At 42.5% G+C, this 22,978-nt stretch overlaps 2 protein-coding genes and 3 non-coding genes across 5 annotated transcripts; all 5 read right to left on the reverse strand.

Moving 5' to 3' along the window:
• Positions 1-3,560: 3,560 nt before the first annotated feature.
• LOC106578080 (40S ribosomal protein S4-like) lies at positions 3,561-14,353 on the reverse strand. The gene is given in 7 exon segments (NM_001315011.1): positions 3,561-3,727; positions 4,282-4,439; positions 7,947-8,118; positions 10,395-10,492; positions 12,543-12,723; positions 13,730-13,807; positions 14,329-14,353. Coding segments are annotated over 7 exon segments (792 nt in total). The 5' UTR covers positions 14,332-14,353; the 3' UTR covers positions 3,561-3,625.
• LOC123728856 (small nucleolar RNA SNORA57) lies at positions 4,090-4,226 on the reverse strand. Its single transcript, XR_006760628.1, has one exon. It is a non-coding gene; the product is annotated as a small nucleolar RNA SNORA57 (small nucleolar RNA).
• Positions 10,233-10,307, reverse strand: LOC123728858 (small nucleolar RNA SNORD61). The gene has a single exon (XR_006760630.1). It is a non-coding gene; the product is annotated as a small nucleolar RNA SNORD61 (small nucleolar RNA).
• On the reverse strand, positions 11,289-11,364 carry LOC123728859 (small nucleolar RNA SNORD61). Its single transcript, XR_006760631.1, has one exon. It is a non-coding gene; the product is annotated as a small nucleolar RNA SNORD61 (small nucleolar RNA).
• Positions 14,354-17,826: 3,473 nt separating the features above from the next.
• Positions 17,827-21,733, reverse strand: LOC106578079 (cbp/p300-interacting transactivator 1). The gene is made up of 2 exons (XM_014156660.3): positions 21,468-21,733; positions 17,827-18,601 (listed from the first exon to the last, which is right to left on the reverse strand). The coding sequence occupies exon 2, from the start codon at positions 18,586-18,588 to the stop codon at positions 18,049-18,051; it is 540 nt and encodes a 179-aa protein (XP_014012135.3). The 5' UTR covers positions 18,589-18,601; positions 21,468-21,733; the 3' UTR covers positions 17,827-18,048.
• Positions 21,734-22,978: the final 1,245 nt, after the last annotated feature.

The raw sequence follows: 22,978 nt of genomic DNA on the forward strand, positions 1-22,978 counted from the left end.
TTTGGAACGACTTCAAGCATCAAAGCCTGTGATCAGAACATCCAAAATGGTCAGTTATATTGAGTGGGTAGGTGGCAGGTAAATTAATGCTGGAACTGAATGATAAGTCACTCACACAAGTTCAGTTGTGACTAGACAAAGATAATATAACACAGCTGCATAGATCTCATTCAAACAAATGCACATTCCCCCAATCTCTAGCGTCAGAATCTCTAGCGTTAGACGGCAGAATCTCTACCGTCAGACGGCAGAATCTCTACCGTCAGACGGCAGAATCTCTACCGTCAGACGGCAGAATCTCTAGCGTCAGACGGCAGAATCTCTAGCGTCAGACGGCAGAATCTCTAGCGTCAGACGGCAGAATCTCTAGCGTTAGACGGCAGAATCTCTAGCGTCAGACGGCAGACCCTAAACATCCATCTACAAGTCTGAAGATACTTATTCCCTCTCAGATTTAGCCACACACACACACTTCTCGTCCCTAAAATTAACCAGCCGAGGACGTTGCTGTAGTGGTGTGTCAGAGATATACATTTACATTTTAGTCATTTAGCAGACGCTCTTATGCAGAGCGACTTACAGTAATGAATGCATACATTTCATTTCATGCATTTTTTTTTTAATGGTCAGTCATGTGTCCCGTCCTGCCATCCATGCCCACACACACACACACTCTCCAACTCCTGCGGGGTGTGTTGTGGTGTGTAGTGGTGATGTGAGTCCGTAGGCCAAGTTCCTCCTGGAGGATCAGGACACGACACTAAGACTCTCTCTCACACACACACACACACACACACACACACACACACACACACACACACACAGACAGTCCTTCCCTAGGTGAGTGTGCAGGCCAAGTGGGAGGAACAGGCCGTCTCTCAGCAGGGTCCATAATGCCTTCTGGAGGACTCAGGAACAGGGAGGGAGGGAGGGAGGGATGGATGAGGTGACCAGCCTCCTGAACAGAGAAGGGAGCGATAGAAGGGTAGGAATGAGAGGGAAGGATGGAGGGGGGAAAGGATGACGCCACCTGAACAGAAAAGGAGGGGGTGATGGGGCCATGGAGACATCAGGAAGAGGGGATGAGAGGGATAGAGACCAGCCACCTGAATAGGGAGGGAGATAGAAGGGAGGACGTGCTCCAGCCATCACACACTCAGGGTGCATGTCAAGTCTAAAGAGGATCCCTACTGCAGCTCTTCTCATCTCCTTTCAATTAATCTGATGTAGAAAAAGCTAGTCAGGTTAAGGTAAAATATGAACATACTGCTTTCATCGATATACCATCACGACTGCATCCCAAACAGAATACCATTCCCTACATAGGGGCCATATCCGAAAGTAGTGCACCCATCGATAGCCACCTTTCATTGAGGATACTCATGTGTATCCTACTGCAGAAGACTGTCGATATCTCTGGCACACCCCCTTATGTTTTGTCAGAGAAAACCATCCACGCGTTCCAAAACAATATGCTTGCACAACTAACTTCATTTGTTTTGGTAATTTAACACATTCAGGGATCCACCCCTGTAAAATTAAGTTGCCTAATGATGTGCGAGTGGAGAAATACCATCCACTTTCACACTCCGTCCTGACTCCCTTTTTCAAAAGCAGGCGAGGACGCAGGAGGTAAGCAAATCTAATTGATTAAAGGCCAAGGAGAAGATCCTTCTGATACACTCGACTGGAATGGTGGAAAGGGATGGAGAATAAAGTGTCCAGCAATTAGTAACAAAGATGGTGGATAAATAAAGATCGTTCACTCAAGCCGTTTACCATGAAAAACAAAATGGTGAGTTCCTGTCTGCTTAAAGAGATGGCTCGCCCATAGACACCAATGCCATAGCAGCTGGGTCTGGTCTACTTAGTTCATTGACACAGAAAAAAAAAGTGTCTTGTTTCCTCTTCAGTCTCTGAGGAAGAGACTGTCGCGGCTTCACAAACAGGTGAGAAGGCGGGGGTGAGAACCCCTTGTCATCTGTAATTATAAAACAGACCACCTTCCCACCCCTCAGCATCACTGCCAAACCATGACCATCAGTTAGTCAGCATACCATATGGCACCCTATATAGTGCACTACTTGACCAGGAGCCTCAAGTATAACTGTGCCATACATTTCCCTATAAATATGGCATGCGCCATTTCTATAAAGCCTGCACACATACAAAAATATTTATAAACTTGGCGCACACCATACATACACTTCCTGTCATTAATCAGATCCATCCGTAACTGCACACGTGTGAATGAGCGTTACAATTTAGACTGAAACTCACATCATTGACCTTTTGTGGTGAGAATAACGCCCTTATTTGCTGCATCCTTTGGAAGTATCAGAATTAGGCCAAGGCAATTTCCTAAAAGAAAATGGCAATGGCGAACTTGCTACAAGGTCTTTGGAGGTGTTGGCAGAACACTTGCGGTGGGCCTAGGCCATCCGACAGAAAAACAGTTTAATGAAAGACAAAAACGATTGGGAATGGCTGTGGAAAATAATGCTGCACTGCCCGCAAATACTGAAACATTTTGTACCTAACAATGATAGCCATAAACACTTCAACGCAAAAGAGCAAGTGCCTGTTCACTTGTTCAACTGTTACATTTTGTTTTAAAATCACACTTCCTTTCTGATGCAGAGCAAAATACTTATAGCTGAATAGGCTATGAAAATGGCTATAACTTAAATATTTGAGAAATTAGAAAGTTAAAGACTATTCCGACGTAAACTACAGAAGTAGCCTACAACCGTCGGTTCCACCGTTAAACATGCTCTCCGGATCCGATGGCAGAGCAAAAATACTTGAAAAAGCTTATTTACTACGGTGACGTGGGTCCAATTAAACGAGAAACGGGACGAATGGTCTCCCGACTTGTAGGCCTATAGGCTACTTCGTATGAAACCATACGGTGACAGAAGTCGTGAGGAATTGTACAATCTCCGAAACGCATTAGCCTAGGAAATAAGATGTCCGTTTAAAAAATTTGAAAACGCAAAGTTTCTCACTAACGGCAAATGATTGCATCTTATTAACCTGTTTTTCTTCATATGAAGAAGTTACCATCATATCCCCGTTTTCACAAAACACTTGGCTACTTACATGCTTGCAATGCAATACTTCCAACCACTAGAAACAGCACATGAACTAAAAGATAAGCACACGTTCATGTCAAGTTCAGTTTTTATAAACGCCAACTTCCGAAAACTGGCACACGCATGTTCTGGGGTATATTTTGTACATCAGCAAGGTTAATAAATAAGGCCCCAAAGGCCTATGGTGCCTGGTCAAAAGTGGTGCACTATATAGGGAACAGTGTGCCATTTGGAACACATGCTTTTCTTCTCTATGGTCTCAATTGGTCCCCAACTCCACCCTAGAAATCCCAGTGCATGATAATGTTGAGGGGAGATTCTGGGAGACATAAAATATCACTCATGTGAAGATTGAAACTACTATTGAAGTCTGTGAGCCCATTTGTTGGGGGAAGCTGCTCTGAAAATCTACATTTACAAATCACTTACTAAACAACACGGAAAACAGAAGTCCAGTCAGCGGATGGCTTTTGTTGTAAATAACATGTTTTTTATTTCAAAGCCAGGATGCCTAGACCTACATATAGGATTTAGCTGCTGCCGGCCTTGGCAGCGATTCTCTTGTCCCGCTCCTCAGCGATTGTGAGGCGGATACCCTTTCCACGGGGCAGGGACACCCAAGGCTTGTTTCCCTGGGAGGGGAAGGAGAAAACATCAGGACATTTGAAGGGAACAGGTGCAACTCACATTCAACTATTAAAGTTATACACATGAAGTTTTAGCCATCAGAACTGAGATAACTAGAGACAGATCTCAAGAGGAAATGGGCATGCGTTCAACATGGGACAGGAAGAGGACTATATAAATAACTTTGAAAAGTGACATGATGCTTTTAAGAAGTGATCATGCTGGTTGGGAAAAAGACCAGAATATGAGAACGTATGGTAACAACTTAATCTCCATCCAAGTCCCCACCCCAGCAGACAGAAGAGTATAACATTAAAAACAATCTACTTGGTTTTGTATAGATGTGAACCTGCTCTTCATCATTGTAAAGTGTGCCAGCGATTGAGGATAGAACCAGCAGACAACATCACACTGGCACCGAAGACATAGCATTGGCTTTGTTCTACCTCCGTACAATCACACACACGAGTACTGAGCAACTACACGCGTGTCAAGAAATGGAGGGGTTGAGTTGTCTTCAACGTGTTTTTGCATGTTAGTGCTCAACTCCTCTGCTCACCTTGCCAATGATGAAGATGTTTCCCAGCCTGGTGGCGAAGATGTTTCCAGCGCTGTCTTTGACGTGAACCACGTCAAACGAGCCAGGGTGCCTTTCCCGGTTAGTGATGATACCAATCCTCCCCAAATTGGCACCGCCAGTCACCATGCACAGGTTACCTACGAGGAGAAGAGGGTGGAGAGAAGAGGGTGGAGAGAAGAGGGTGGAGAGAAGAGGGTGGAGAGAAGAGGGTGGAGAGAAGAGGGTTAGAACTGCTTCAGAAGAATGCCAAGTTTGATTGGGTCGTAGTGTTGTTTTGCTTAACCTCTATGGGCTAGGTGGGACGCTAGCGTGCCACCCGTGGTGCACTCCTTCAACAGCAGGTGCATTTCAAGAGCGGCAAATTTGAATCCAAATAAATGTCAAAATTCAAATTTTTCAAACATACAACTATTTTACACCCTTTGAAAGATAAACATCTCCTTAATCTAACCACGTTTTACGATTTCAAAAAGGTTTTACGGCGAAAGCATAAATTTAGAGTATGTTAGGACAGTACATTTACAAGAGTTGTGTGTAATGTTTTGTCAATTCAAAGACAGGGTCACCAAAACCATAAAACCAGCTAAAATGATGCACTAACCTTTTACAATCTCCATCAGATGACACTCCTAGGACATTATGTTAGACAATGCATGCATTTTTAGTTCTATCAAGTTCATATTTATATCCAAAAACAGCGTTTTACTATGGCATTGATGTTGAGGAAATCGTTTCCCTCCAATAACCGGCAGTCAAGTCAGCGCCACAAATTAAATAATTAAAATTAGAAAACATTGGTAAAATATGATATTGTCATTTAAAGAATTATAGATTTACATCTCTTGAACGCAATCAACTTGCCAGATTTAAAAATAACCTTACTGGGAAATCACACTTTGCAATAATCTGAGCACTGCGCCCAGAAAAATACGCGTTGCGATACAGACTAGACGTCATGTTGGGGAGATCTAAAATCGAAAATACTATGTAAATAATCCATTACCTTTGATTCTCTTCATCAGATGTCACTTCCAGGTATCACAGGTCCATAACGAATGTAGTTTTGTTCAAAAAAGCTCATCATTTATGTCCAAAAATCTCCGTCTTGTTAGCACATGATCTAAGCCCGCCGGACTTCACTTCATGAACGAGGGGAAAAAATATATTTACGTTCGTTCAAACATGTCAAACGTTGTATAGCATAAATCATTAGGGCCTTTTTTAACCAGAACATGAATAATATTCAAGGTGGACGAATGCATTCTCTTTTATAACGTATTGGAACGAGGGTACCCAACATGAACTCGCGCGCCAGGTGTCTAATGGGCCATCATCGTTCCATGGCTCTTGTTCGGTCAGATCTTCCTCCAGAAGACTCAAAACACTTTGTAAAGGCTGGTGACATCTAGTGGAAGCAATAGGAAGTGCCAAAATATTCCTCAGCCCCTGTGTTTTTCAATGGGATAGGTTTAAAGTCAATACAACACATCAGGTATCCACTTCCTGTCAGAAAATGTCTCAGGGTTTTGCCTGCCAAATGAGTTCTGTTATACTCACAGACACCATTCAAACAGTTTTAGAAACTTTAGAGTGTTTTCTATCCATATATAATAAGTATATGCATATTCTAGTTACTGGGTAGGTTTAGTAACCAGATTAAATCGGGTACATTTTTTTTATCCAGACGTGCAAATGCTGCCCCCTAGCCCTAACAGGTTAAGTCACATCCGCACATTTTTTTTTTTTTTTAAATAAAAACTTTCCAAGAATGGTTATGGAGACAATGGTCTGAATGAACAGATATTACTTTCCCATAATGTATTTTGTTTTTGCAGAGTACCAAAACAAACAGTTGTAAATTGCCTGTGTGAAAAGGTGTCGAGGCCAAGCGTCCGTCAGCCACGGCATGCAGACAGGGATAGTAGGAAACTAGTTGGTGTGCAGGGGGACCGACATAACAGCACTGAACAAGCAGCACCAATTAATCCTGCTTAAAACCTGTTAGGGCTAGGGGGCAGTATTGACACGGCTGGATAAAAAAACATACCCGATTTAATCTGGTTACCACTCCTACCCAGTAACTAGAATATGCATATACTTATTACATATGGATAGAAAACACCCTACATTTTCTAAAACTGTTTGAATGGTGTCTGTGAGTATAACAGAACTCATTTGGCAGGCAAAACCCTGAGACATTTTCTGACAGGAAGTGGATACCTGATGTGTTGTATTACCTTTAAACCTATCCCATTGAAAAACACAGGGGCTGAGGAATATTTTGGCACTTCCTATTGCTTCCACTAGATGTCACCAGCCTTTACAAAGTGTTTTGAGTCTTCTGGAGGGAGATCTGACCGAACAAGAGCCATGGAACGATGATGGCCCATTAGACACCTGGCGCGCGAGTTCATGTTGGGTACCCTCGTTCCAATACGTTATAAAAGAGTATGCATTCGTCCACCTTGAATATTATTCATGTTCTGGTTAAAAAAGGCCCTAATGATTTATGCTATACAACGTTTGACATGTTTGAACGAACGTAAATATATTTTTCCCCCTCGTTCATGACGAGAAGTCCGGCTGGCTTAGATCATGTGCTAACAAGACGGAGATTTTTGGACATAAATGAGCTTTTTTGAACAAAACTACATTCGTTATGGACCTGTGATACCTGGAAGTGACATCTGATGAAGAGAATCAAAGGTAATGGATTATTTACATAGTATTTTCGATTTTAGATCTCCCCAACATGACGTCTAGTCTGTATCGCAACGCGTATTTTTCTGGGCGCAGTGCTCAGATTATTGCAAAGTGTGATTTCCCAGTAAGGTTATTTTTAAATCTGGCAAGTTGATTGGGTTCAAGAGATGTAAATCTATAATTCTTTAAATGACAATATAATATTTTACCAATGTTTTCTAATTTTAATTATTTAATTTGTGGTGTTGACTTGACTGCCGGTTATTGGAGGGAAACGATTTCCTCAACATCAATGCCATAGTAAAACGCTGTTTTTGGATATAAATATGAACTTGATAGAACTAAAAATGCATGCATTGTCTAACATAATGTCCTAGGAGTGTCATCTGATGGAGATTGTAAAAGGTTAGTGCATCATTTTAGCTGGTTTTATGGTTTTGGTGACCCTGTCTTTGAATTGACAAAACATTACACACAACTCTTGTAAATGTACTGTCCTAACATACTCTAAATTTATGCTTTCGCCGTAAAACCTTTTTGAAATCGTAAAACGTGGTTAGATTAAGGAGATGTTTATCTTTCAAAGGGTGTAAAATAGTTGTATGTTGTCAAAATTCAAATTTTTCAATTTATTTGGATTCAAATTTGCCGCTCTTGAAATGCACCTGCTGTTGATGGAGTGCACCACGGGTGGGACGCTCTAGCCCATAGAGGTTAACATTTTACTTCAATTTCACAAAATGGTTGCCCCACATTGGTGGAGGATGAGGAGCTTCACTTATATACTCAAAGCACTTTATGTAGTAAGTAAGTGGGTAATAAATAAAATCTGTTAAAATACTTAAATGCAAGACAAGTCAATCCCCAATCTCTAGACCCACTTCCACACCGGTATCAAACCACATCTTTATGTCATTAGAAGTTCAATAAAATCATGTTACCTGTGTCGAACTTGATGTGTTCTGTGATCTTGCCGGTGGCGAGGTCGATGCGGACTGTGTCGTTGACCTTGATGAGGGGGTCTGGGTAGCGGATGGTACGGGCGTCATGGGTCACCAGCGCGGGGACTCCCTTGGTACCCATCAGGTTCTTCTTCACCTTACACAGCTTGTACTGGAGAGGGGGTAAGACGGGAGAGTGTAGAGTGAGTGATTGTTATGGTAGGGCCTTCCAAACCCAGTTTATAGAGTCTAGGCCGGGTAACTTAAGCACTTAAATCCAAAAATGTCTCAAAAGTTGATTTGACAAGCGCTAGGTTTTGGGGTCTGAACCCCAACTATACTACACAAACAGAAGTATGTGGAGACCTGCTCATCGAATATCTCAATATGGAGTTGGTCCCCCCTTTGCTGCTATAACAGCCTCCACTCTTCTGGGAAGGCTTTCCACTAGTAGTTGGAACATTGCTGTGAGGACTTGCCACATATGCTTCTTCCCTTCAGCCACAAGAACATTGATTGGTGAGGTCGGGCACTGATGTTGGGCGATAAGGCCATGCTTTCAGTCGGCGTGCCAATTCATCCCAAAGGTGTTTGATGGGATTGAGGTCAGGGCTCTGTGCAAGCCAGTCAAGTTCATCCACACCGATCTCAATAAAACCATTTCTGTATGGACCTTGCTTTGTGCACAGGAGCATTTTCATGCTGAAACAGGAAAGGGCCTTCCCCAAACTGTTAGCACAAAGTTGAAAGCACAGAAACGTGGCTGTGTGCTCAATTTTCTACATCGGTCAGTAACGGGTGTGGCTAAAATAGAATTCACTAATTTGAAGGGGTGTCCACATACACAGTGCATTCAGAAAGTATTCAGACCCCTTGACTTTCTCCACGTTGTTACGTTACAGCCTTATTCTAAAATTGATTCAATCGTCCCCCCTAATCTACACACAACACCCCATAATGACAAAGCAAAAACAGGTAATGCATTTTTGATATTATTATTATTATTTTTTTAATAACTGATTCAGACCTTTTATTCATTACTTTGTTGAAGCACCTTTAGCAGCAATTACTGCCTTGAATCTATTGGGCTATGCTTGGCACACCTGTATTTGGGGAGTTTCTCCCATTCTTCTCTGCAGATCCTCTCAACCTCTGTCAGGTTGGATGGGGAGCGTCACTGCACAGCTATTTTCAGGTCTCTCCAGAGATGTTTGATCAGGTTCAAGTCCAGGCTCTGGCTGGGCCACTCAAGGACATTCAGAGACTTAAAGCCACTCCTGCGTTGTCTTGGCTGTGTGCTTAGGGTTGCTGTCCTGTTGGAAGGTGAACCGTCACCCCAGTCTGAGCACTGTGGAGCAGGTTTTCAATCCTGACTAGTCTCCCAGTCCCTGCCGCTGAAAAACATCCCCACAGCATGATGCTGCTACCACCATGCTTCACCATAGGGATGGTGCCAGGTTTCCTCCAGACATGACACTTGACTGTCAGGCCAAAGTGTTAAATCTTGGTTTCATCAGACCAAAGAATCTTGTTTCTCATGGTCTGAGAGTCATTTAGGTGCCTTTTGGCAAACTCCTAGCAGGTAGTTATGTGCCTTTTACTGAGGAGTGGCTTCTGTCTGGCCACTACCATAAAGGCCTGATTGGTGGAGTGCTGCAGAGATGATTGTCCTTCCGGAAAGTTCTCCCATCTCCACAGAGGAACTCTGGCGCTCTGTCAGCGTGACCATCAGGTTCTTGGTCACCTCCCTGGCTCGACAATCTACAGACAATTCCTGTGAACTCATGGATTGGTTTTTGCTGTGACATGCACTGTGAACTGTGGGACCTTATATAGACAGGTGTGTGCGCCTTTCAGAATCTTGTCCAATCAGTTGAATTTACCACAGGTGGACTCCAATCAAGTTGTAGAAACATCTCAAGGATGATCAATGGGAACAGGATAAACCTGAGCTCAATTTTGAGTCTCATAGCAAAGAGTCTGAATACTTATGTAAATAAGTTCTGTTTTGTACTTTTAATACATTTGCAAACATTTCTAAAAACCTGTTGTTTTCACTTTGTCATTGTGGGCTAGTGTGTAGACTGCTGATGAAAAATAGAATCCATTTTAGAATAAGGCTGTAACGTAACGAAATGTGGAAAAAGTCAAGGGGTCTGAAAACACTGTACGCAGTGTAGCTCCACAAGCACAAGTTATCCGACTGAAATCACGGAAGGCATTTATTTACACCAAAAGGTAGAAAACAACCATTTCACATTAGTATTCAGTTAATTCCTTTGTTTGGAGCTCAGAACTTCTTAGAGGTATTGGTGAGGGTTTTTCAGCTCGTTGATCAAAACCAATTATTGTCTTCATTGCTCCGTCATACAGAAGAGTCAGCCAACTATATGGTACTGCTCGGGTTTAAAAAAAGGTGGGATTATACAGTAACAACGTGTGTCATACCTGGGCCTCCTCAGCAGTGATGCGGTGCACGGTGAAACGTCCCTTCACATCGTAGATCAGACGGAAGTGCTCTCCAGTCTTCTCAATACTGATCACATCTAGACAGACATAGCACATGCATTAGTCAATGATCACATCCAGAACACAGACAAACACCACAACAACATTCAGTGTGTCAAGGCTGAACTAGAACAAAACAAAAACACAGCTTTTGAATCAAATCAGTTACCATTACATCCTCATATTTGGAAACACTTCAGATGGGTCAACTGTTATTGACTAACGGAATGAAAGTCGACAATATTTTAGACAAGCTAGACTACATCTCAGACCCTCCCCTCTGACCTTCTCATCCAATGGGTAGAGGAAGGACGTGAGAAACAAGGAAATTGAAGAGCGCTTCTCCACAGCGTGATATGGTCCAGTGAAGGAGAGGTGTGACATGGTGGGCTGATTCACCTGGTCTAGGAAATTAATCAACGACACTGTCGTCGCCGCTCTTGGCAGGGATAAAGGTGCTAAGACTTACTGTGTGTGTGGGAATACGTGCACCCGTGAAAAACGTGAATATAAGACAGCGAATGTCTATTGGTTTGGTGGCGTGTATATGGGAGCCCCAGGGGTGTAGACCTAAGAACTGACTTAATCCCTTGAAGTGACCATCTGGTCTTACAGCTAACCAGTAACACCAAGCAGCACCACTATCACAAACCTCATTTTAAATCATTCACTGTCCTAAAAGCCCAGAGCAAGCCAGCCATTACCTTTAGTGCCTTACAGCCCATCTAGCTCCAACTAAACAATTCCTGTAGAAAGTAATCAGGGGAGCTTTAGCGCCATGTTTAGTGACCTAGGCCCAGTTTGAATACTTAAAAATACACATCCTATTGATTAGAGCTCAGAACTTCTTAGAGGTATTGGTGAGATTTATTTCAGCTCGTTGATCAAAACCAAAGTATGTCTTCATTGCCCTCTACATTCGTCACTGGCTTAGGTGAAAAACAGATGCTTCTAGCGTTGCTTTCGCCAGATCAATGACCTAAAATTTGTGATTGCGTCAAGGGAGGATGCATGTAGGACTTTGCTAGTATCGCTCCTTCACTCGCCACACAAGACTACGAAGCATGCCTTAACCGTTTGCACGGACGGGTTGGCCGACAACTTAAAGAAAATGACACAGGAAGGCATGAGTTACGATTCTGACGTCACATAGCAACAATGACAAGCAGCCATGTGGGAATCATAAGTGATTTGTATCGTATTCTTGAAGCCATGTTGTTTTGAGGCGTTTTGACTGCGCTCATTTCAATCCTAATATGGCAAAAAAATATTAAATAAGAGTGCTAGCTAACCATCAACTGCAAAGATGTCTAATAAAGACAAGTGCTCATTGTGCAAAATGTATGGGTTTTCAATAAACATTGAGAGTCAAAATAGTTTACATGTTGTCAGTCTAAGCCAGTGATTCTCAATCCTGGTCCTGAGGACACAAAGGGGTGCACATTTCTGTTTTTGCCCTACACACCTGATTCAAATCAAAGCCTTTTGATGAGTTGAATCAGCTGTGTAGTGCTAGAGCAAAACCATGCACCCCTTTAGGTCCCCAGGACCAGGATTGAGAACCAGTGGTATAAGCCAATTTACAATCCATTTTCCCCCGTAGTTACGCACGAAGTTCGATAGCGGAAAGCTACGACTCTTCGTCAGTGATTGGTCAACAGTACTACTCCTAGCAGGAATGGGAACTATGGACGTGATTCTTCAATGAAGTGTTTATCATTCAATGAAATAAAAGGTAAAAAATATGGCACCAAACATCCGATCTAAAATTGCACAACTAAGATCTGTAAGAATGACATTTACATACTTCTTATTTTTATCTTAAAATAATTTGTGGAAGTGTGTACTGGCTATGTTGTTGCTATGGTGTCTCAAAAGAGACAAACTAATATTGCAGGGGGAGGGTTTATTCCTCAATTTTTCAAGCAAAGGTCTCTTAAGGGAATATGACAGGCACAGACCTTCATCGCCTAACCCCGAAAGGAGCAAGCGGAACATTTACACACCCTTATGTAGTCCTTGGCTTCTCCCATTGCCATCCCTATGGTTCCCTTCCTCACCCAACCCCTGTCCCCCAGCCAGACTTACCCATGAAGCCAGCGGGGTAGGTGATATCAGTGCGGACCTTGCCGTCGATCTTGATGAACCTTTGCATGCATATCTTCTTGACCTCATCTCCGGTCAGGGCGTACTTCAGACGGTTCCTGAGGAAGATGATGAGGGGCAGGCACTCCCTCAGCTTGTGGGGACCAGTGGAGGGACGAGGAGCCTAGAGGGGGAGAATAAGGTTAGGCACTGTAACTATGAGAGCATTTAAAAGGTGGATTCAACAATATGACGTAGATGCAAGAAGTAAACAGCATAGTGGGTCAATATCCGCAACTACTGAGTGCATTGAAGCACGAGGCTAAACTTCCAGTTTGGGTCCCAGAATTCCCACATGACAGCGTGAAGCAAACCCAGCTTCATACGCCATACGCAGAGTGAAGTTCTCGCTCGTCGCAATATCTGTGGTGCTGCTTGTGGCAACATTACGTAGCTGAGTCTAACTTGATTAACAATGGCAGCTATAGACAATGCAGGGATAGCAGACCACTATACACAGGGAGGAGAGAGTATGTGGGGAATGGGGTTAGGATGGGTGGGAAAGCCACAACTGTTCAGTAGACGAAATAGCAAACGACTACAACTATGCATGTTGCAAACAAACACCTTCATTGGTTAAAAACGTTTGTTTATGCTTGATACAAAAACGTTAGTCGGAGGCGCCATATGGATGGTGCGATGCAATCGCGGCTACAGTTGAGTTCCGTACTACGCCCCAGCAAAATTCTGCATTGATGTAATTGGTTGACTGTAGGTGGGGTCTAGTATAAACAAACTCACTTGCTTTACAACAGCTCTGCTCAGAAGCACAAGTATACAGGCACCACCCTACAGCAGTAAAGACTCGAATTGAGTATGTAGCGCCTTCCAGCAACGGCATGAACTGTTTGCGGTGCTCACTTTAATAATGAAGAAGAAAAACTTGACAAGTAAGCACATTTTCTTTCAATAGGAGGGAAACGTGCATCAAGTTAAGTTGGGTTGTTCCAACAGCCCAGGTGAGGAGATACAGGTAGGTGACAAGACAATGAATGACATGTTCGTCGAGAAAATAATGGTAAACTGATGGCTAGATATGAATGCCCAACATTTTACTAATAATTTGTATACTAGTCTGCAACCAGCTAGTAACATTGTGGTTTCAACATAGCTACTTTCTATGTACTTACGAACACTCCGGTGAGCTTGTCAAGCATCCAATGCTTGGGCGCTGCAACGCGCTTCAGGTGCTTCTTCGGTCCTCGTGCCTGGTAAACAGAAAAACAAGGATAAACAACACAGCGGTAAACTTTACTGGAACAGCCTATCGGACAAACGGCTGTTCGTTTTCAGATACCATGCGACCCGTTGGCAAGCTAGTTAGTTATTTGCTGTAGTGTCCACGAACGCGAGTTCCGGCTTGGGCCTACTCGGTGAAAGCACAACAAAAAGGGTTTATTTTACACACATTCTCGCCGCAAAAGGTGTGTTCAATTACCAAGGCTGGTATAAACTTCGGGAATAGACTTTTAAACGTAGAAGTCGTGGTAACGGAAACATGTTTGCCTGAAATTAGTTGATGCTAACCAGCTAGCCGGTGGCTAGAATGGTCAAACGAATCGGTTTTTCTAAAATCGTTTCAGACATAACTTGTTATTTAAATACAGGGACTAACCATTGCACAAAGTATATATTTTTATACAATTGCAGTCATATGTGCAATATTATATTCAGAAAAAGTGATGTTTGATGATGATTCGGGAGAAAATCGTAAGAAAATACGGCTCACCATGTTGGAGTCTGCGGGGAAAAGGACCTCCCACTTTGAGTCCTTGCAAAATAAGACCGAGTACGGTGCACGATGAGGGACAAACCGAGCATAATTTATTTAGTCCGCTCTCTAGTGTCGAGGAGAATAACTGCGAATGGATGTTCCTTGAACTTGTCAGAAATGTATTTTATTTAACTTGGCAAACCAGTTAAAAAAGGTAACTGGATTGAATCCCGAGCTAACAATGTAAAATGCTGTCGTGTTGCCCCGTTGTTCCCCGGTAGGCCGTCATTGTAAATAAGAATTTGTTCTTAACTGACTTGCCTAGTTAAATAAAGGTTACATTTAAAACATTTTTAAAAAACTATTCTTATTTACAATGACGGCCTACTGAAAGGCAAAAGGCCTCCTGCTGGGATGGGGGCTGGGATTTAAAATAAATATAAATATAGGACAAAACACACATCACGACAAGAGAGACAACACAACACTACATAAAGAGAGACCTAAGACAAGAACACAGCAAGGCAGCAACACATGACAAGACAGCATGGTAGAAACACAACATAACAACAACATGGTAGCAACACAACATGGTACAAACATTATTGGGCACAGACAACAGCACAAAGGGCAAGAAGGTAGAGACAACAATACATCACACAAAGCAGCCACAACTGTCAGTAAGTGTCCATTATTGAGTCTTTGAATGAAGAGACTGAGATAAAACAGTCCAGTTTGAGTGTTTGTTGCAGCTCGTTCCAGTCGCTAGCTGCAGCGAACTGAAAAGAGAAGCGACCCAGGGATGTGTGTGCTTTGGGGAACTTTAACAGAATGTGACTGGCAGAACAGGTATTGTATGTGGAGGATGATGCCTGCAGTAGATATTTCAGATAGGGGGAGTGAGGCCTAAGAGGGTTTTATAAATAAACATCAACTAGTGGGTCTTGCAACGGGTAAACAGAGATGACCAGTTTACAGAGGAGTTTAGAGTGCAGTGATGTGTCCTATAAGGAGCCTTGGTGACAAATCTGTTGGCCGAATGGTAAAGAACATCTAGCCACTCGAGAGCACCCTTACCTGCTGATCTATAAATGATGTCTCTATAATCTAGCATGGGTAGGATGGTCATCTGAATCAGGGTTCGTTTGGCAGCTGGGGTGAAAGAGGAGTGATTGTGATAGAGGAAATCAAGTCTAGATTTAATTTTAGCCCTCAGCTTTGATGTGCTGAGAGAAGGACAGTGTACCGTCTAGTCAAACTCCCAAGTACTTGTATGAGGTGAATTCCTCAAGAAATACAGTATTGATTTTTAAATTATTTTAGCAGCTATACATAAGTCAGTGTTTGTATTGTAATATATGATACCCATACATTATATGGCTCTCACTGTGACTCATGTTTAACTATGTTATATATCAAAATCAATCATAGTCTCAAAATCTATAATAGGCCTAAACAATGCACACACAGTTGAACTTTTTTTCATAATATTATCTTGATTCGCAAGTCTTGCCTAAATGTCTTCATCAGTACTAAACAATTAAATGTTCTGTTCTGTAGCCTGTTTCTTCTGCTATTCCCTGAACCTCTGATTTCCTCCCGCTATCTCTGTCAGGAAATACCAGCGCGCGGGACAGAGCCCTTCTGTTTGTGCGGCACAAGATAATCACGCCATTATTCCGCGTGTTCTCATGCCAAATGTCACTGGTGACATCCTGTCTTGCAGCTTGCTTTCCTATGCTTTGAATTCTGTCTACGCAATTCAGTCTGTTACAAGTCATATACTTCTACACGAAGGCGGTATATTATACCAGTCTGACCCCTGGTCCTCAGTAAACTTGCAACAGTGTATTTACACACACAGTCTGTATCAATTTGTTTTGCTGTGTTCATATGACGGTCCTTGTTTCTTTGAAAAGGTATGCAGTTTCAAATCATCTTTATCTGCAGTGTGTCGTTGTTAGACATGCTGCTTATTGTAGGCCTACAGTCTGTTGCTTTTGTTATTGGACTCCACCTGTGGACTTTGAGGCATTTTGATAAAGTTGACACTAGAGGGCGACATTTTATAAGAAAGTTATGACTAACCATTTTCATTCATGTGTGAACTGTTCTCAACTACAGTATCATGAGTTCGTGTACAGATAGTGAACTAAATTGTGTAAAAATCTAAATGGTAGACTATACGTACTAATGAGAAACGGAGAGATTATTCAGTATTCTTTATTTTCCCAAACATGCAGAGAAGTAACAAAAATACAACCATTTAAATATGACCTAGTAATTTTACATAGAAATACAAATGAGATGCAAAAAAAAAAAAAAATAATATGATCAACCTCGGACATAGTCGTTCCGTCATTTAAAATTGCAAAACAAAAGTCAAAGATGAGACAAATAAAGAAATAGGTCCACCTCCCCCTTCTCTTAAACTAAAGAAAGCCTTCAATTGAAAGTGTGTGATTTTAAGGATCATACAATCAGTACAGTATCTACTAGACAAGTGATTAATTACTGATATGTTTCTTTTACAAAGTCAATAGCAAGAGGTTTCTCACCCTAAAACAAAATATGTGAAATGTAATAGAAGCAAAACAAACAAAAACTCAAAGTACATTTTCTTGCTACAGTCTGTAGGATCAAAGGGTTTCTGTTCGGGAAATTACAAGTTGGTATATTCCATTAGTTATCTTCAACTTCCTGGGTGTTAAAACTTCACGTCATGTTGAGGCAATGCAATTCAGGCTTAGGGCTCTGTTCACTGGAACCTGGGAACTTAAAAAAATTTAAGAAAGTTTCAATTGACTCCTTTCTTAAACATGAGTTGCACAAGACATAAAAAAAAATCTTTACAATGTAGTGTAAGTAAATCAGTCAATGACTCAATCATCAGTTTATCATGAAGTCGTCTACAGCGCTCCCATTCCACCCCAGAAAAACAAACTAAATAAGTCAGCCATCTTTAACTGTAACCTAAACCCTCATTAACTAATAGATTGGAACATAGTCAAATGGCATCCTATTCCCTTTATAGTGCACTACTTTAGACCAGGACCCATAGGGCTCTGGTCATAAGTGCACTATATAGAGAATAGGGTGCCAGTTGGGACGTACACATTTACTTTGACAGTAACATAGCAGAGTAGGTAGTGACGGAGTGTCTTGGCTCAGACCACAGGAGAGAAAAAGGAGAGAAAGACAGAAGAGAGAGAGAGGAGTGAGACTCATAGCTCTCTTTGCTTCTTCAGACATCCATTTGATATATACAGAGCGAGAGACTTACAATACATAGAGAGAGAGGGAAAGCGAGATTAGACAGAAACAAGACAGGAGGGGGAAACAGTCGTTCCTCCTACAGAGTTACATGAAGACCACTGACGTTGAGACTCAATAATGTATTTAGACACTGACAGTACCATACAGGTCAGGTTACATTGGTCTACTAGTCCATGGAGGATACACAGGCGTCCTGTCATGGCTGTCTCATACAACCTCTCACACACAGGTACACATGCATGCTAACTCATCACTCATCTCTCTCACCCTAGCGTCGCATCACACCCCCTGAACGCTAGGTTAACTGAACAAGTGCCTGTTTCACGGCTGCAACTTCCATTACCGGATCATAATACCATCCATCCATCCTTCAGAGTCTGTGTCCATCCAAACAAGAGACTAACAGAAGAAAAGAATGAGAGCACAGATCCCCTCCTTCCATCTCTCTATCCGGGCGGGTCAACATCCAACAGGTACGTCCGCTATGAAGTCAAACTCATTCTGTCCCAGCCAGAGTTCAGGCAGCTCATTGGCCCGGTCCAACCCCAGCTCTATGACCAACGACATCAGAACCTCTTCATCCACTGGGTCAGAATCTATGATCCCGCCAGATCCACAACTCTGGTTCCCACCTCCACCACCTCCAGGGGTTCCCCCGACCAGCTGCCCAGCCGAGCCCACCGTCGAGCCCCCAAACCCCCTCTGAGGCCCTGAGTTGGGCCCTGAGGCACCAGTGCCTCCAGCCAGACTCTGGTAGTGAGAGTTGAGTTTCTGGAGCTGCATGCTGGCGAGGAGGTGAGGGCCGGTCTGTAGGGTCTGCAGGCAGAAGGGCTGTGGTTTGGAGAGGGATGGAGAGGTGGAGGAGGGAAAGGGGTCATCCCCGGGGGTCTTGGCGGTGACCGTCATCCCAGGGTAGTGGAGCAGGGCAAGGGAGGATGGCAGAGGCTCGCGGTCCTTCATGACGACGTGGGCGGGGCTAGAAAACAGCAGTGAGGTCATCACCTGGGGACACCTGAGAAGGAGGAAGAAACAGTGTTACGATGACGTCAAACGGGGACACACCGCCACACAAGGCAGAAGAGATGACAGGGAGTACTGAAAACATACAGGATTATTCTGTTAACATATGACTTCATAGTGTTTAGAGTAGAGTGATAAGCCTGCTTGGCTTTAAAGTCAACTGCTTCACTAGGCTTTACTGGTAGCCTATTCCAATAGCAGATTGAGACATGGCCCTGCCTGGAATTGGGGGGGGGGGGGGGGGGGGGGGGGGGGGTCACAAGAAAACAAAAACATCTTCAGGTGGTTCACAGTGCGGAGATATGGCACCTTATTCCCTATATAGTGCCCTACTTTTGACCAGAACAACTGCCCCTGTTCTCTAATGACAGTCAGTCAAAAGTAGTGCACTATATAGGGAATAGGGTGCCATTTTGGATACACACTAAAGTACCATAGAGGCTCAGAGGGGACTGACTGGCAGTTCATAATAAAGGGTTAAAGAAAACAGGAGTTTTGAGACTGAGTCACATGATACCATACATACATGTGCTGATCCCACTGCAAACCCCTTCCCAACACACACACACACACTCCTCTGACCCCCTTCCTGCCCCAGCCCATATTTATGGAGAGGGTAATTGCTACAGGCAGGCATGCAGCTGCACTGGACCTACAACACACCAGCATCTCATGAGCCCTGCCATTGACAGCTGTTGGGGATTTATCGCTGTGTGTGTTCATTATTCATTGGCTGATTACTGTCAGGATTGCAAACTGAAATACTGTTCAAATGTATCCTTAGGAAGGGGAGACATTAGGCCTGTTAATGCATCCTTATGAAGGGGAGACATTAGGCCTGTTAATGCATCCTTATGAAGGGGACACATTAGGCCTGTTAATACATCCTTATGAAGGGGACACATTAGGCCTGTTAATACATCCTTATGAAGGGGACACATTAGGCCTGTTAAAAACTGTTAATACATCCTTATGAAGGGGACATGGGCTACGTTTAAATACATCCCTCTTCCTTTCTTCATATACATCATAGAAAGGAGAGACTGTTATGGTTACAGTTTTTTACAATCTCTCTCACACACCAGAAGTGGTAGTTGAGGCTCTCAGCGAAACCATGTACCTCATCTTCAGACCAAGTCTGCAAAACTGCAAGCACATTATCTGCTTTACACTCAGTTTGCAAATTGTAAAAACAAACATTCTGCAAAACACTAAACACAGTTGTCTACATTAGACACACCATTCAAAACTAACAGGTCTTGTGTTTAGTTTGGAAAACACTGCCAGTCCAAATGCCACACTCATTTACCCATTACCGACACCCAGTGCTTACGTGTGAAAAACACATAGCTAATTTCATCACTTAGAAATCAGAGCTTGAGCACTATAAATAGGCTTCAGGTTGGCTTGGACAACAATGGAGGCCAATTTTGGAGAGAGATTTAGAGGAAGAGGATTGAGAGGGGGAGGAAGACAACAAGCCTCTTTGTTTATCTTCTACTGTATTTGTTTTGTCTCAGGATGAAAATAATGTTTTGTGAAATAAACATTTTATCCCCCCCCCCCTTGTATTTCTGTTTATAGTGTAAATATATACTGAATATGTATACATACTGTATATGTTTGTGCACATACATGTACGTGTGAGTGCTATGACAAACTGCAGTGGACTCCACACTGAACATGCAAAAGACAGTAGGGTTTTACATTTGTAACAGCCGTGTGTAGTTGGCATGTATAAGAGCTAATCATTTGATGGTGTGTGTGTGTGTGTGTGTGTAGAGTTGATGCAAAAACACCATTTTGAGAAGAGTTAAAATAGTTTTGAATGAAGTGTTTGGTTTCGCAAGAGATGTGACGTTTTGCATGTGTTTTTTGGGGTTGTGTGTAGAGTCCCGAGAAAAGTAGCAGTAGTCTGAAATCATGTGGAAGCAACTGTCAAAAACTGTAAATGCATTCTCCCTTAAAGGAGACCATGGGCCGCATTCGAATACTTTAAAATGCATCCTCATATCAATGAATACCTCGAGGAAGAATGAGTTTTGTATTGAACAAATCCTATTGAAATGGAAGGTTTCGTTCACTAAACCGTATTTTAACCTAGTGCCAAGATCAAACGGTTTGTTGATTGATCGACAGACAAAAGGCAGGCTATTCAACTAGTATGGGTGGTTTATTCAGCCTATAAACTAATCACACCATGTCAATCACAATACAAGTTACTTGATTACATTAGTCACATCCGCCTCCCTGCAGACGTGGTTCGGACCTGAAAATGAGCATGGAACCCCTCTGCTTCTAGCCAACAACAGCCGTGTCAATTACACAATTACCCTGCGAGCCAATTAGAACGTCAATCGTTCAACACACACACACACACACACACACACACACCTTGAACATATGGTGAGGCTGAGCACGGCCACTTGTTTTATAGTAATTGAATCAACGCTTCTCTGGGGTGGAGAAAACCACACAGAAACATTTATTGCCAACAGAATACCACTTTGTCAAAGTAACAGACGTTTTGACAAAGCCTCATTTTCTATCAAATGCCCATTTGGTCAAATAGGCTGAATAGTTTACTAAAAAGTCATACTTTTGAGATTAATGTTATGGAGTTGTGTTACGAAATGATCTAAGATGTGCGTAAAAATGCATGTAATTCACCAGTTCAAATGTGAGGCAAATCACAGAAAGTGCTACAAAACAACATTTTAGGCTACATTTTATGGGAAAAGTTATTGGTAGCATTTGGCAAATAAGTTGACAATTTCCCCTATTGCTCTGTGAAATCAAACAATTGTGAATAACTTCCATAAAATGTTTAAAACTGATTAAATTGTAAAATAACATACCCTTTAGAAAGCCACTTTCAACGCAGCTGTAGGTCCGTCTGAGGAAGGCAAAGAATGGTAAAAATGTACAAAAAAAAAAATCAACTCCAACGGATCGCAGGATAACACCACACCCGTAAATGTTTATCAAAAACTTTGACAATTGTTGTGGTCTATATTTAGTACGGAATCCACCGGTTCCTGTTGAGAGCGAGAACCATAAAGTAAACGGTTGAGTCAATATTGTCCTCGTGCTGCGTCTCTCCTCTCTCTGTGCGAAATAACAGACTGACCCCGGGATAGTTCCCTCACTGTGGTTGTTACTGAATATAAAGTATTATTCTCTCACACACACACACAATCCTCAAGCGAGGCGCGTTTGTGGCGGGACAGCGCTTAAATCACGGCGTGGATTTGTAGAGGAATAGGACTGACGCACCACGGATATCCCACAATAAACGGTTCATTCCAGTATCGGAGGAAACCAGTTTCCGGAGTTTCGGTCATGAAAGCACTCTACGGAGGCAGATGTTTTATATTCTCAAGATCGAGCGCTTTTCTCTACAATCACATATCAAGTTGTATTATTGTCTATTCTATTCTACTCCAAACAGACAAGTCACTGATTATCAATCATGAGAGAACGCACAGCCTCAACAATAACTGTTGATTTAAACGAGAAAAACAATGTTCTCAAGGGGGAACCAAATTAGAAAACCGTGTGGATATGAGCCAATACGCACACACGCGCACGCGCACGCGCACGCACACGCCTAGCCTATTGCGTAGCCCACCTGGAGAGACCGCTATGCTAACGTCTCATCATTAGGGTAGGCCTATTTCATATCTAAAAGGTCATCTGTTACAACTGGCTATAGGTCAAATAACTCCAAATTATATGCTAAAATAAAACAATGATAGGAGATAGAGACCTAAACATTCCCCAAACCTCGAGGTTACCGTCTCAGCGTTTTTTTTCATCCGTTTTAGCCTAAATAAATATCATATTTTCATGAATTAATTATTTAGAATATGCCTACGTCTCAATATAGTCAGAGAGAGAAAAGAACTAAACAGGTGAATATTATTTTAGAACGCCACGCGCCTTATTTCCGTTTCCGTTAAAGGCTCACGAGCATCTGTCTTTAGTCCCGTCGGCGCGCGGAGACAGTTAACATGTAGATGAGGCTCGAGCATGATGTATGGAAGTTCGTGGAGTCTTCCCCCGTGGGAAAACAGTATGCAAATGTAATGAACGGTTTTCAAACTCCCCTTCTAACGTAAAACTAGACAAAATGGGCAAACACACAGAACGACCGACGTAAGCGCACATTAACGTCACCTTGAAGTTTTCAAAGAGCCTGCAATGGGATCATGTTAGCAAGCCTCCCATAGAAGTATAGCCTAAGCAAATATAAGTTGATAACACAATAGACATTGTATCGAACCTTTATCACATTTGATCATTTATCTAAAACGTCAACTGATGTCCTATTCAAATAATGATGCCATGCCACTCTGGAGGGAAACGT

The sequence above is a fragment of the Salmo salar genome, chromosome 18 (genome assembly GCF_965601325.2).
Source record: "Salmo salar chromosome 18, fSalSal1, whole genome shotgun sequence".
Classification (NCBI taxonomy): Eukaryota; Metazoa; Chordata; class Actinopteri; order Salmoniformes; family Salmonidae; genus Salmo; species Salmo salar.